The sequence below is a fragment of the Aotus nancymaae genome, unplaced genomic scaffold (assembly GCF_030222135.1).
Source record: "Aotus nancymaae isolate 86718 unplaced genomic scaffold, 86718_ANA_hifiasm-v0.15.2.pri h1tg000053l, whole genome shotgun sequence".
Lineage (NCBI taxonomy): Eukaryota > Metazoa > Chordata > Mammalia > Primates > Aotidae > Aotus > Aotus nancymaae.
In genome coordinates, this window is record NW_026988467.1 from 4,941,288 (window position 1) to 4,956,835 (window position 15,548).

The 15,548-nt window shown below is 46.0% G+C and overlaps 1 protein-coding gene across 18 annotated transcripts in view; it reads left to right on the forward strand.

Annotated features, from left to right (window-relative positions):
- The window catches only part of CAMTA1 (calmodulin binding transcription activator 1), a 964,678-nt gene that overhangs the window by 921,728 nt on the left and 27,402 nt on the right, over positions 1-15,548 (forward strand). For 10 of the 18 annotated variants that reach the window (XM_064363186.1, XM_064363187.1, XM_064363188.1 and 7 more), the window contains 5 exons: positions 7,104-7,255; positions 11,430-11,626; positions 12,050-12,128; positions 12,372-12,687; positions 13,415-13,599. In XM_064363186.1, coding sequence (XP_064219256.1) covers positions 7,104-7,255; positions 11,430-11,626; positions 12,050-12,128; positions 12,372-12,687; positions 13,415-13,599 — 929 coding nt within the window. Of the gene's footprint in view, positions 1-7,103; positions 7,256-11,429; positions 11,627-12,049; positions 12,129-12,371; positions 12,688-13,075; positions 13,600-15,548 lie in introns of all 18 variants that reach the window. The other 8 variants (XM_064363183.1, XM_064363184.1, XM_064363185.1 and 5 more) reach the window with 1 other exon arrangement.

Below are 15,548 nucleotides of genomic sequence, written 5' to 3' on the forward strand. Positions count from 1 at the left end.
TAGAGGAGTACTTGGTCAGTTGCAGAGAGCAGTGCAGGTGGCTGCGTTTTAAGTCATTTTCAGATATTGCCTGATCTGAGCTGGTGGGGTGCTTGAGAAGAACATGTGCACCCAGTTATTGTCAACAGCGCTACTGTGGATGGCTCTGGCATGGTTCGCGTGAGGTAGTGTCTCACATACCCAAGCTGGGTAGGAATCTATGCTTCTGTTTGAGCAGGTGGTTCTGGGATCATTCTTTAACAGGCACTTGGGTGGAGGAGAGAGGAGTCATTCTTTGACTGTGGAAACAGGCTGGGGCCTTAGGGCAGCGGTTCTTTTTTTTTTTTTTTCCGATGCAGTCTCACTCTGGCCCAGGCTGGAGTGCAGTGGCACGATTTCCACTCAGTGTAACATCTGCCTCCCAGGTTCAAGCAATTCTCCTGCCTCAGCCTCCTGAGTAGCTAGGATTACTGGCGCAGGCCACCATGCCTGACTAATTTTTGTATTTTTAGTAGAGACGGGATTTCACCATGTTGGTCAGGCTAGTCTCAAACTCCTGACCTCATGATCCACCCGCTTCGGGCTTCCAAAGTGCTGAGATTACAGGCTTGAGCCACCGCGCCCGGCCCAGGGCAGCAGTTCTTGAAATATGGCCGTAGACCAGAAGCATCAGCACCGCCTGGGAACTTGTTAGCAATGCAAATTCTGGGTCTCACTCAAACCCACTGGATCAAAAACTTTGGGAATAGGACCCAGCAGTCTGTTTTAAAAAGCCTTCCTAAAATTTGAAAACCACTGGTCTAGAGTAGTGGTCACTGGGCTGAGCAGAAGCCCCCATCCAGGGCAGCACACAGCCTCCAGGAGGGAACAGGCGGGTGGGTCACATAGGAGACTACCACTGGAAGGAAGCTGAGACTCGCACTCGCACCAGAGGTAAGACATTATTCAGACCTCATTTTGCCTGAGTCTTTAGATCCCGGAGTTATGGGACTTACCCAAGGGGGTTAAGAGTTGGGGAACCTCAGCCCAGTTGCCACGTTATTTTGAATCTTTTGATACAGCCGATTTGGTACTTTGTCTGTCAAAGGTTTGTTTTTTTTTTTTGCTTTTACCTTTTCCTATTTTGCCCTGCTTTTCCACACCCTCAGAAAGTTTCTAGTTTCTCTGGGAAGGATATGGCTGATAGCTCAGTGCAATTCTGGGTCTAAGATTCACTTACACACCCCCCAGCATATAAACTATATATATTTATAGCCTTCTATGTGGCCACAAATGTTCTCTCATTTTCCCCACTTGAAGGTAGGGTATCATTGCAACTAACTTTTGTAAAGTTCATATTGATACTTAGAAGGCTCTAACTAGACGGCTCCTTGTACTGTTTTTTACCAAAGCATGCATTTGTAGAACTATTATGTAAGTTTTTATTTTCTTGGGTGAAATGCTTAGGATGGTCAGCGTCTGTCCCTGGATTATGCGTTTGTCATCCTCATGTCTTCAGCAGGAGGCCAACCTGGGTCACCAGAAGCAGACCTCTGCGCACCGCTCTTTTCTGTACCCTTGCCCAGAGTTCACTCCCTGCACCAAATACAGAGTCTTTTCTGTGATGAAGCAGGAACTTGTTCTTTCGGTGCGACGGATATAGCCTAATATTTCTGGATAAGAACTAAAAATCTCAGCACTGCCAGGCAGGAATCAGAGCTGGAGCAACTGGCTTTCTTTGCTGGGACCTCTGGAGCCTCTTCTGGCCCTGAGCCACCTCTGAGCCTCATGCGCCCATGGAAACTTGCACTCGGAACTTTCTTTCTGTGCAGAATTTTTCTCCTGATGGAGCAGAGTAGTTCAGCTGCTTCACTCAGACTGTCCCAAGGACATCCACTTGGAAGCCCCCAAAGGTGACCCTGTTGTCTTTGTTTGAAGCATCATGGGTGGTGAGAACCAGGGCCAAACTCATCAGCCCCCTAAATCTACGCATATTCCTACCCTCCTTCTCTGCCTTGTATTAGTTTAAAACTCCAGGTTTGTTCAGGCTTTGGAAATTACTTGTTGGTCCACAAAAGAGGGCAAGGATGTTTTCACTGCTGTTCTAGGTACTCCCAAGTGCCTGGTACGTAGTAGGTGCTCCAGTGAATATTTCTGCATGAATAAGTGAATCTTTCAAGTGTACTTTCTTACTCTAATGTAATCAGAAATTCTTTTTTGCTTCTAAGTAATTATTTTCCCTGTAGCCCATAATCACAGACAGCATACAGTTAAAGCAACGCATAGCTCTCAATTTGCCAGATGTTTCACAGCGTTTTAATTATCCTGATAAAGCTATACAAGCAAAACAAGTATGAAGGTGTGGCTTTTGGCTTGCTAGTCTGGAGATGTAAAGACCATCATTTTATCCATCTAACCGAGTAAGCCTTACGACCCCAAGAGCGGTGCCCCGGCCCCGTGCAGAGGAAAGGACATGTGATTAGAAAGTCTCTTGGAACTTGGGCAGCACAGGGCAGCAGACCTTCACTCCCTGGGATGCCAGCTCAATCAGGTGCATTTGAGATTGGTTTCTTATCTTAATTATCACTCCCTTCCCCTTTGGAATTGAGAGGCTCAGCAATGCTGTTATGCATGAGTTGGTTTTGTGAAGAGGCACATAATTGCTTCTGAGTGTTTTCATGAAGTGCTTCTCAGAGCAGCTTAATATCATGCACTTACAGCATAGCAACAAGGAGTGTGGCCGGGGAACAAAAACTGGTCACCTCTGTGGCACACACAGAGTCATTATGACTGTTGGAGGGGTTGACCAGGCGATGCTGTGGGCAGGGCCTGACTCAGTGATGTCAGGGAAGGTCTGTTTCTGCAGTGTCTGTGCTTGACGGGGGGATGGGCAGGGGACAGCTGATGCAGGGACTGCACTGCAGTGCACTGCAGCACAAAGCCACCTCCATGGCAGCAGACGGGCTTGCTCCAGGCTGACCACAGCTCAGAGAGGGCCTTTGGTGCTTTTCTGCCCCTTTGTCTGCCACAGGATGTTCATCTTGGCCACTTGGTTCCAGAGGGTTCCAGAGTGTCCTGGAACAAGTGAAATGGATAGTGGAAACCCGTTTAACAGATGCATGATTTGTAGACCTGCAGCATAAATCATAGATCTGTGCCTATGGAGGTTTAAAATTCAGTCACACCATTTCAGTGGGATGCATGAGGATCTCTGAGTATGTTCCGAGACAAATGGTTGTCTGGCTTAGCAGCATTAGGAACAAGCAGGGGAGTTTATCATATCCCGCGGAGGGTAACTGCCATGCTGCTTTGAACTGGACTCTAACTGAAGAGTAAACTTCTTAGGCTTCAGATGGAAGAGACCTGTGATCCGCAAGATTTCAGGTTTCTAACAGAGAGGCATGGCATCTGGAGTCAGGACACCAGCGACCTCTGTAGTCATCTGGCGTTTTCCACTGGTGGTTACAGGATGAGAATGGCCACGTAGGGGTTACCCCACACAGCGTGTATTCAGTTATTTCCCTGCTGGCAGTTGCCACTGAGTGAGACACTTAGCGGCAGGATCCTCCAAGTTTCCCTGTGTCTTTGCATCCGTAGGTGTGCAATTGGAAGAAAGACATTATTTTTCATTTTAAAAAGAGGAAATATCTTTCCTGCATTGTTGTTCCTGGAAGTAGCTTATTAGAAAATAATATCAGGATTCTTTTTTTTTTTTTTTTTTGAGACAGAGTCTTGTTCTATTACCCAGGCTGGAGTGCAGTGGCGCCATCTCAGCTCACTGTAACCTCCACCTCCTGAATCCAAGCGATTCTCCTGCATCAGCCTCCCAAGTAGCTTGGGACTACAGGCACGCACCACCATGCCCGGCTGATTTTTTTGTATTTTTAGTAGAGATGGGGTTTCACCTATTGGCCAGGCTGGTCTTGAACTCCTGACCTCAAGTGATCTGTCTTGGCCTCCCAACATGCTGGGATTACAGGTGTGAGCCACCGTGCCCGGCCAGAAAATAATACCAAGATTCTTAAAAACCAGTCTTCCTCTTGCTTTTGTATTTTAGTAAAGTAAAATCAGTTTGTTCTAAAGTGAGGATTGAACTGCTGACTAGGTATTGACTGTCTTTTGAGTAGAGCTAAGCTTTCTGGAACGTGAGAATATTGTCTCCTTCCAGTAAGACTGCCTCATGCCTGTGCATCTTATCTTCCCATTACTCTTCCTTCTTCTTGGCATATCTGGTTACACTCCCAGCCCTGGGGCCAGACCAGGTGGGTTATCTCCATGTGCCTGAGTTTTCTCGCAACACCACCTACCTCACGTGATGGTGGTGAAGTGTAAATGAGTTAATGTCTGCACAGTGATGCAGTGGTGGCCGGCGTGTGGGAAGCGTTCTGTGAGTGCTAGCTCTCTCTGCCTGTTGTTTTCTTTCACATGGAACCGTCCTTCGCTTTGCTCACTAGTCTTGGAATTTATAGTCAGGATGGTAAGGAATGCTGATAAAATATTTCTTTTCCAGATTATCCCTTTGCATAATTCAGATGACTGTATTTTGAAAATAGTTACATTCCCAACAGTTGGAGGAGAAATATGTGGTCACAGCTGTTCAGTCAGCTTCTACAGACATTGACTTCATTTGTCTAAAGATGATGGGGATGGCAAGCACACTAACTTAAGATTTATCAAGTTCTGAGCACTTAGATACATTAACAGCCCTCTGAGGTGGGTGCAACACCATGTTGCTACAACAGGTACAACTACTGTTCCCATTTAGGGGGTGAGGAGACTGAGGCATCAAAGGTTTTGTTCTAAGTTCAGAGCTACACAGCTATTAATTATATGGCAGAGCCAGGGCTTTGCACAGCTGTTTACTCTCTGGCTTCTGCACACCTACAGCTCCATCATCTCCTGCTCTCCCTCCCTCTGTGCTCACTGAATGTGATGCCTCAGGGCCTTTGCATGTGCTATTACCAGGCCCCAGTTCTTGGCATGTCTGGCTCCTTCTTATCATTCTGGTCAAACTCAAGTTTCACCTTTCCTGACTTGTCTAAATTCTGTCCCCACTCCATCCCTCCTTACCACATTATCCTGCCTTCTTCACTTACCAGGGTCTGGCTGTGCTAGAGCTGGGAGAGACCTCCCCTGTTTGCTGTTGAATATCTGTCACAGTGTTCCTTAAAATTTGTGAAGTGTGGTCAGGCACAGGGTCTCATGCCTGTAATCTCAGCACTTTGGGAGGCCGAGGCAGGCAGATCACTTGAGGTCAGGAGTTCAAGACCAGCCTGGCCAACATGGTGAAACCCCGTCTCTACTAAAAATACAAAAAAAAAAATAGCTGGCCATGGTGGCACGTGCCTGTAGTCCCAGCTTACTCAGGAGGCTGAGCCAGGATCATCACTTGAACCCAGGAGGTGGAGGTTGCAGTGAGCCAGGATCATGCCACTGCATTCCAGCCCGGGAGACAGAGTGAGACTCCATCTCAATAAAAGTTTCTCTCTCTCTGTCTCTCTCTCTCTCTCTATATATATATATGTACACACACACACACGTATATATATACACACACGTGTATATATATACACACCTATATATACACAGACATATTTAACATATATTGTTATATAACATAACATATTTTATATATGATATATATGTCGTATATTTTGTGACATGTATATATCAGCATGTATATATGAAGTGAGTGTGAACATGATTGATTTTAACATCGATTTGACTCCCTTATGTACATGGATAGATGACCCAACTCTTAACATGTGTATGCTTGTGTGTGCACGCACGTGTGTGTAAATGCAGGAATGTGGAGAGACATGGTCTAATCTTAGTAAAGCGCTACAGAATTGCAAAGTGTTTTCTCTTGGAGTTTCAATCCTAGCTTCAACAGTAATGTCCTGTTGTTTTTCTGATGTAGAAGTGAAGTGCCTATTTATGTTTGTCTCTGATGAGGTATGTGTTAAAAGAAATGTGGGGCCAGGTACAGTGGCTCATGCCCCTAATCCCAGCACTTTGGGAGGCCAAGGAAGGCGGATCACAAGGTAAGGAGTTCAAGACCAGCCTGGACAACATAGTAAAACCCCGTCTCTACTAAAAACACAAAAATTAGCTGGGCATGGTGGCGGTGCCTGTAATCCCAGCTACTTGGGAGGCTGAGACAGGAGAATCACTTGAACCGAAGAGGCAGACATTTCAGTGAGCTGAGATCGCAACACTGTGCTCCAGCCTGGGCAACACAACGAGACTATGTCTCAAAAACAAAAAAGAAAAGAAACGTGGCTGGGTGTGGTGGCTCATGCTTGTACTTGCAGCACTTTGGGAGGCCAAGGCAGGTGGATTCCTTGAGCCTAGGAGTTTGAGACCAGCCTGGGCAACATGGTGAAACCCCATCTCTACAAAAAAACAAAAAAATTAGCTGGGCATGGTGGTGCACAGCTATGGTTCCATCTACTCGGGAGGCTGAAGTGGGAGGATGGCTTGAGCCTGGGAAGTGGAAGTTACAGGTAAACCAAGGTCACACCAGTGAACTCCAGTCTGGGCGACAAAGTGAGACAATCTCAAAACAAAAAAAAAAGGTGTAATAGTCTCAGACACTGCATGATGCTATTCTTGAAATAAATTATAAAAGCTAGCACCTCATTCGAGAAATAAAATTTTTTTAAAAATTGTATTTTTAAAACTCAGTGTTTTGGCAAAATAGTACCTTTTTATTTATTTATTTATTTTTGTCTAACACGCCTTCCTTTCTTGCAGTGATCGCTTTCTTCTACCAGTTTAATTTAAACTGTATTTATTTCATTTGCTCACTCTAGGGGCCTCTCTACCAGATCTCATGTCAGGGTTTCCATTGGGGAATTTGACAAAGAAACTAGGGGGCAGGAACCTGAATCTCTCTTTGATCTTTGACAAAAAGAGATTTTCTGGTCTTTTATCAGAGAACTTGAGGCTACTGAAGATGCCACCATCCTGTGTGAGGTGACAGACTCACGACCGCGCTGGGGAGTTCTGGCCTGCAGAGATCTCTCTGGTTTGGTAAAATTACAGACAGCGTTCGGATGCTGGTGCCGCAAGCCTGGCAAGGCCACGTGTTGACTGCTTTTCTCCCAGAACACAACCTCACTCCTCCTCCTGCTCTGCCCTAGATAACCAGTTCAGGATGTCCATCCTGGAACGACTGGAGCAGATGGAGAGGAGGATGGCGGAGATGACGGGGTCCCAGCAGCACAAACAGGCGAGCGGAGGCGGCAGCAGTGGAGGCGGCAGCGGGAGCGGGAACGGAGGGAGCCAGGCGCAGGTATGAGGTGGTGTTGATGGTCAGCTCCCATTTCGCTTCCTGTTTATGGATTGGCGAGGCAGTGGATGGATCACAGGTCTCTCTTCTCAGCTGCTGATGCTATCCCTGGATTCAGGCAGAAAGTCTGAGGGGGTACTTTACAGTACCTGTGCTTTTAAGCATTATGATCTGTGCAGTATGAAAGAAGCCTTGGAATGCGGAGCTTCTCAGTTATTTACATCCCTAATCCTTAAGTTACTTCTATTCATCTCAGAAGTCACTACTAAATTACCCAGCAGTGGGCGTTAAGGACAACCAATTAAAAAATAGAGGCCGGCTGGACGTGGTGGCTCACGCCTGTAATCCCAGTGCTTTTGGGAGGCCAAGATGGGAGGGTTACTTGAGCCTAAGAGTTCAAGACCAGCCTGGGCAACACATACTGAGACTCTGTCTTTATTAAAAAATTAAAAAATTAGCCAGGCGTGGTGGCACATGCCTGTGGTCCTGGCTACTCAGGAGGCTGAAGTGGGAGGATCACTTGAGCCCAGGAGGTTGAGGCTGCAGTGAGCCATGATCACTCCACTGTACTTCAGCCTGGTCAATAGAATAAGAACCTGTCTTAAAAAAAAAAGGCCAGATGGTGATTCAGATCTGCTAGGGTTCAGAATTAATTTAGAATCTTCCTACTTTCTATTCTGTATTTTATTCCTAAGTATAGGTAAAAAACATAATTGAATTCAGTAATTCATAAGCCTTTTATAAACTCAAGGTCAATATGAAAAGAGCCCAGAGAAAGTGTTTACGTAATGATTTAGTGTAGAATGACATTATACATTATAGCATGTTTCACAGTTTTTTTGTGAGTTCCATGAAGAATGTATCATATTGCCAAGTACAAGTAAATTACCAAATACTGCTTTAGAGTCCCATTGGTCTTTAGGGCTTTACATACATTTCATTTAGGAAGTTCATTTTGGGGAAGTCCCCCAGGGAGCAGTTATTTCTCAGGGGGCCCTAGAAATAAATGTAAAGGAACTGATGCTATTTCTTATCTCTACTACCAAGTTGTTGGGAAAAAAAATCCTCAAATGATCCCCCCTCTTTGTCTTCAAGACAAATGATTTCCTTTGCACAGCTAAATTTATAGGTGTATGTTTTTGGTTTTATGAACCTCATAAATATCGAGTATTAGTAATATTTTAAATAATAATGGGTAAAAATAGCACCATATACCATACCCCAAAAAGTTGATCTCCTTTCTCCTCACATTTTTTGTATTTCTCCCCCGTCTTCAGAGATCAGCAGGAAAGAAACGACTTGGCACACAGTCAAATAATACTAAGGCCAAGATAGGCTTTTTTTTTTTTTTTTTTTTTTTTTTTGAGACGGAGTTTCGCTCTTGATACCCAGGCTGGAGCGCAATGGCGCGATCTCGGCTCACCGCAATCTCCGCCTCCTGGGTTCAGGCAATTCTCCTGCCTCAGCCTCCTGAGTAGCTGGGATTACAGGCACGTGCCACCGCGCCCAGCTAATTTTTTGTATTAGTAGAGACGGGGTTTCACCATGTTGACCAGGATGGTCTCGATCTCTTGACCTCGTGATCCACACGCCTCGGCCTCCCAAAGTGCTGGGATTACAGGCTTGAGCCACCGCGCCCGGCCACTTTTTTTTTTTTTTTAAGATGGAGTCTTGCTTATCATCCAGGCTAGAGTGCAGTGACAAAATCATGGCTCACTGCAACCTCCACCTCCTGGGTTCAAGTGATTCTCCAGCCTCAGTCTCCCAAGTAGCTGGGATTACAGGCATGCACCACCCCACCCAGCTAATTTTTGTACTTTTAGTAGAGACAGGGTTTCACCGTATTGGTCAGGCTGGTTTCAAACTCTCGACCTCAGGTGATCCACCTGCCTTGTCCTCCCAAAGTGCTGGGAATGCAGGCATGAGCCACCATGCCCAACCTAAGATAGCCTTCTTTTTCACCTGATAGTACTATGTTTTATAAAAGAAGTAGTCATTGTTTAATTTACCTCATGGCTCACATAAGAGATCTCCTTAAAATACTTTTCCTGTCACCAACAAAAGTGGCATAAAAGGGATGGTATGTAATGTCATTTTAAAGCTCAACTGTTATGCAACTGGCCTGTTAGACTCTCATTCCATATTAACCACTGTTGAATATCCTTTCATCAGTTTAAGTTGGCTTCAGTAAAGGTCTGTGTTTGCCAAACAGGAGAGAGACATGGCTGTTTTTGTTTAATACACAAAATCTTCCCCTTTCGTTCACTCTGGTGATCTCCACGTGCTCGTGAATGTGTCTGGTGTGTGTAGAATGGCTGTGCCTGGGCCTTCTGAGTCAAAGTCAGCGCACAGAATGCTGCGATCACCCAACTCTGCTCCTGTAGGTGCTTTTACAGCTCTGATGAGGATGGCATAACAAGCCCATCATCTGCCTTTTTATTTTGGGAGCCATTTTTTCCACATTTAAAAATAAAAATCAGAGAGGAGCAATAGTATTTCTGTAGTAAGTGAACTTGCTTATGCAGTTTATTGCCAGAAAAAAAAGTACTTTTTACGTAACACCAGAGATACAAATTAGCCTACAAGTGCCACTTATTTGGGGGAGTGTTAAACATGAAACTGCTATCACACAGACTCAAATAAGCTGTTGAAATTACTAACTGTGATTTTCTTTTTCTTCCATTACAACTGATTCAGAGGAAGTAAGCCATGTGGTTAAAATTAGTAAACTTCTCTTTCCTATAGCCTTTACTGTTATCAATAACACTTAAGTTTCAAGATCTCTAAATGCTTTCCTCAGTATCCTTTTTACTTTACACAAAAGACTGGATTATTATTGGATACTTTTAGTCATTTCTTTAAGGAAAAAACAATCCACATCTAAGTGATCTAATTCTCCTTCCGAAGAAGCAAGAGGCCGGGCATGGTGGCTCACGCCTGTAATCCCAGCACTTTGGGAGGCTGAGGCGGGCACTCGAGTTGGGAGTTTGAGACCTGCTTGGCCAACATGGTGAAACCCCATCTCTACTAAAAATATAAAAATAAACTGGAAATTGCTTGAACCCAGCAGGCGGAGGTTGCAGTGAGCTGAGGTTGCACCGCTGCACTCCAGCCTGGGTGACAGGGCAAGACTCCATCTCAAAAAAAAGCAGAAGAAACAAGAGAGTGAAAGCGCCACTACCCACCAGTGGAAACATTAGGAGAGCCACTCTGCTCCCTCACAACAGTTCACTGCCTACAAGAAAGCTGGGGCCACTTTTTTTTTTTTTAGGCTTTGTATGCTTTCCCCAAGATGACTCTGCATTCCTAATCAGAGTGTCAGCCGGAATAGATAGACTCGTGTCTTTAGAGCTGTGGACTTCAGAGAAGTGCTGCTGAGCTGAAGCTAAGCACATTCTCGTCTCTGCATGGACGGTTCTTGGGGATTTGGGGTTTTTTTGTTTGTTTTTTGAGACAAAGTCTCACTCTGTCACCCAGGCTGGAATGCAGTGGCATGATCACAGCTCACTGTAGCCTCGACCTCTCCAGGCTTAGGCGATCTTCCCACCTTAGCCTCCTGAGTAGCTGGGACCACAGGTGCACACCACCACATCCAGCTAATTTTTGTTTATTTTTTTTCTTTAAGACACAGTTTTGCTCTGCCACCCAGGCTGGAGTGCCATGGCACAACCTCGGCTCACTGCAACCTCCGCCTCCCGAGGCACACCTCTCATGCCTCAACCTCTCCAGTAGCTGAGATTACAGGCACACACCACCACACCCAGCTAATTTTTGTATCTTCAGTAGAGACGGGGTTAGGGTTAGGGTTAGGGTTGGCCAGGCTGGTCTTGAACTTCTGGCCTCAAGTGATCCGCCTGCCTCAGCCTCCCAAAGTGCTGGGATTACAGGCATGAGCCACTGTGCCCAGCTTAATTTTTGTATTTTTTTGTAGAGACAGGGTTTCATCATGTTGCCCAAGCTGGTCTCAGACTCCGAGCCATCCTCCCATCTCGGCCTCCCAAAGTGCTGGGATTTCAGGCGTGAGCTAGCATGTCCAGTGATGTTTCTTTATTTGCAGTGTTTTATGTTTTCCATCGTGAGTTTCTAATCATAAAGCATTTGTTTCCCCTACATCGAAACGCTGATAGGGCGGAGGGCCTTTAATCCTGAGGTCGTAACATGCGCTTTTTCATGACAGTGTGCTTCTGGGCCCGGGGCTTTGGGGAGCTGCTTTGAGAGCCGCGTGGTCGTGGTATGTGAGAAGATGATGAGTCGAGCCTGCTGGGCCAAGTCCAAGCACTTGATCCACTCAAAGACGTTCCGCGGAATGACCCTCCTCCACCTGGCTGCCGCCCAGGGCTATGCCACCCTTATCCAGACCCTCATCAAATGGCGGTAAGGCTGTGGTGCAGCTGGCTGGGTCAGCCTCACTCGTCCTCACTCACATTCTTCCTGAGCACTGCCACCCATGGAAGAAATCTGCCCATTCAATGTGCTTTACAGCCTGCGAGCAAAAGGCTTTCTCCAAGGACAATTTCCAAGGGATTTTTTATGAACTTCTTCCCAAGAAATACCCAGTGAGAGAATAACTAAATGTTAGACTTGTTACTTTCTTTGGACCCCTAGCCAAATGGAGCGTCCACACTGCCCCTAGCCAAATGGAGTGTCCACACTGCCCTGGGACCCTCTGTTTCTTCACCACAGGGATGTTAATTATATGCCCAGTTGGGTTTCATCTTGGTGGAGTTTTATACTATTCTGGTGTTTCCTTTTAACAGTGATGAATAGTGTGGTAATTTCTGGTGCTCTCCCTTATAGCACAAAGCACGCAGACAGCATTGATCTGGAACTGGAAGTTGACCCCTTGAATGTGGACCACTTCTCCTGTACTCCTCTGGTAAGGAATGCATTCATTTAGCCCCCCTCGCCATTCTTCCAGTCAGCGTAGGATTTGCCTGGTCCTCACTCTTATCTCTCACTGACACATGGCATGTTTTGGAGATACTTTGTGATGGGAATCTTCAGTGGCCCCACCGAGATTGCCAGCAAGGACCAGTTTGTCAGTTGGCAGCAACGGCAAAAGTCAAGCCTGGTCTTGACCTCTGATTGAGAACACTTTCTGTGTCTCCCTGTCTTCTAGATGTGGGCGTGTGCCCTCGGGCACTTGGAAGCTGCTGTTGTGCTGTACAAGTGGGACCGTCGGGCCATCTCCATTCCTGACTCTCTAGGAAGGCTGCCTTTGGGAATTGCTAGGTCGCGGGGTCATGTGAAATTAGCAGAGTGTCTAGAGCACCTTCAGAGAGATGAGCAGGCTCAGCTGGGACAGAACCCCAGAATCCACTGTCCTGCAAGCGAAGAGCCCAGCACAGAGAGCTGGATGGCCCAGTGGCACAGTGAAGCCATCAGCTCTCCAGAAATACCCAAGGGAGTCACTGTTATTGCAAGCACCAACCCAGGTAAGAATTCAGAATTATTACATCACAGAATTTGACAGAGATCCCATTTGCTTTCATGCACTTGCCCTCAGCAAAGTCCATAGGATAGTCACATACATTTCAGATTTTTTGTTAATGTTTCTGATTTTCCTTGAAGAATGCCTAGTGCCACCCCCTCCCCGAGTACAGAAGAAAGTAGCAAAAATTCTATGTTCATGCAAGAAATACATAATTGTGGAGGAGGATGATCTGAATCTGGTGTATGCTACTGGGGATATTTAAATGTTAGGGGCGTGTCTTGAGTTCCGGCTTTGCACTTTGTGTCTCTCAGGCATAGAGAAAGTGTTGATTCTTTAGGGTTCCTAGTTGTATCGCCTGTCCTGACTATCCTTTCTACTGTACTTTTCAGAGCTGAGAAGACCTCGTTCTGAACCCTCTAATTACTACAGCAGTGAGAGCCACAAAGATTATCCGGCTCCCAAAAAGCATAAATTGAACCCTGAGTACTTCCAGACAAGGCAGGAGAAGCTGCTTCCCACTGCACTGAGTCTGGAAGAGCCAAATATCAGGAAGCAAAGCCCTAGTTCTAAGCACTCTGTCCCCGAGACACTCAGCCCCAGTGAAGGAGTGAGGGACTACAGCCGGGAAATCTCCCCTCCCACTCCAGAGACTGCAGCATTTCAAGCCTCTGGATCTCAGCCCGTAGGAAAGTGGAATTCCAAAGATCTTTACCTTGGTGTGTCTACAGTACAGGTGACTGGAAATCCGAAGGGGACCAGTGTAGGAAAGGAGGCAGCACCTTCACAGGTGCGTCCACGGGAACCAATGAGTGTCCTGATGATGGCTAACAGAGAGGTGGTGAATACAGAGCTGGGGTCCTACCGGGATAGTGCAGAAAATGAAGAATGCTCCCAGCCCATGGATGACATACAGGTAAGCAGGGACCAGGTAAGCCCGCAGAGGCCAGTGGGCCACAGTCACTGTGATCTTTACAGTCAGTTTCTGAAGGTCGTGTCATTTTCTCCCCAGCGAAGGCTTAGAAGTCTGGTCTTATGTGTAACATTGTTGGGGTGTCTTCTTTCCTTGGGCCCACATTTTCATTCAGTGACTCAGGCACTGAATACCAGTGACCCAGGTCTCAGCAAAGCCTTCCCTCTTTGCACCAACTCCTCAGAACTCACTCAGGACCCTCCAGTATGTCATCTGCTTCCTCCTTGCATTTAGGTTGACTGATTTCACTGTGTTAGGTACTAGTTAGAATAGAGTCAAGGCCCTAAAAATAGCTAGAACAGGAAGCCCGTGGATAGATGTTGAATTATCTGAGTGCCCTTGATCAGCATAGCTATCCTCTAGCCTTCGTAAAGGGCATATATGGCATGAGGCTCTCACGAGGGCAGTGAAATATTCCTAAAGCTGATAATTGACTGCTCTTATAATAAATCTAGAAATTCCAGAATCCTTTCAGGTTATTAAACTTGTTACAGACTAAGAGAATGTGTACTGAAATAAACTTGACATTAGGCTAATAAGCGAATTCCATCTATTAAAATATATCGGGGAGGACCCTAAGGGGAGCCTAAAAACATGTTTGACTTCCTGTCTCTAACTTCCCATTGATGCAACCTGAAACAAACGTAAAAGGAAAAAAACTACTAGAAATTCAACAGGACATCCATGCCTGTAGAAGTGATAAAAGGAGAGGGAGGTGTGTGGAGGTGATCACATGTCCCTACCAGCACATCTTGGGAGAGGCCTGATTGCTCAGCCATTCCTGCTCATTGCATCCCAGGGGCCCCTTCATGCCTTTGCAAACAGCAGAGGATGAGAAAGAAGCTTGCATGCTCACCAGTGTGCTCCCATTTCTGGGGAGTTTTCAGGAGCAGCACTTCTGACCTTCCATATTAGCCCATTGTCACACTGCTGATAAGGACATACTTCAGACTAGGGAATTTATAAAGAAAAAGAGGTTTAATGGACTCACAGTTCCACGTGGCTGGGGAGGCCTCACAATCATGGCAGAAGGCGAAAGTCACATCTTACATGGTGGCAGGCAAGAGAGAATGAGAGCCAAGTGAATGGGGAAACCCCTTATAAAACCATCAAATCTTGCGAGACTTCTTCACTACCACAAGAACAGTAGGGGGGGGACCACCCCCATAATGCAGTTATCTCCCACTGGGTCCCCCCGACAACACGTGGGAACTATGAGAGCTACATATTCAAGATGAGATTTGGGTGGAGACACAGCCAAACCATATCACCTGCCAACCACTGCAGTCATGGGGAGGACTGCCCAGAAAAATCAAATAATGTTTTAGACAAGGGGCTGGTACATTTCTTCTATAAATAGCCAAGTAGTGAATATTTTTAGGCTCTGTAGGCCATACAGACTTTGTCCTAGCTACTTACTTGGCCCTAACAGCACCAAGGCAGCCTTAGGCAGCATTAAACGAAGGAGTGTGGCTGTCTCCCAGTAAAACTTTATTTACCAACAGGCAGCTGTCTGGATTCAGCTGGCCATCATTTGCCAAATCTTGTTTTACACAGTTCCTGATGGAATCCACACCAGACACCAAACCTGAGCAACCTAGAACTGTATTGATAAATATAAATATCTAAGAATAAATCAGATTACATCAAAAATCAGCAGCTCAAAAGAGGGCAGCCAATTGAACATCGAGAACAATGCCATCCACTAGGCCTTTCCACGTGGACGTGCCATCTGTCCATGCTGCCCACTGTGGTAGACACTTTGGTCCACATGTGGTACCGGGCACTTGATCAGCATAGCTGTCATCCAGCCATTGTAAAGAGCATATATATGAAATATGGCCATGCAACTCAGGAACTGAGTTTCTAATTTTATTTGAGTTTAAATAGCC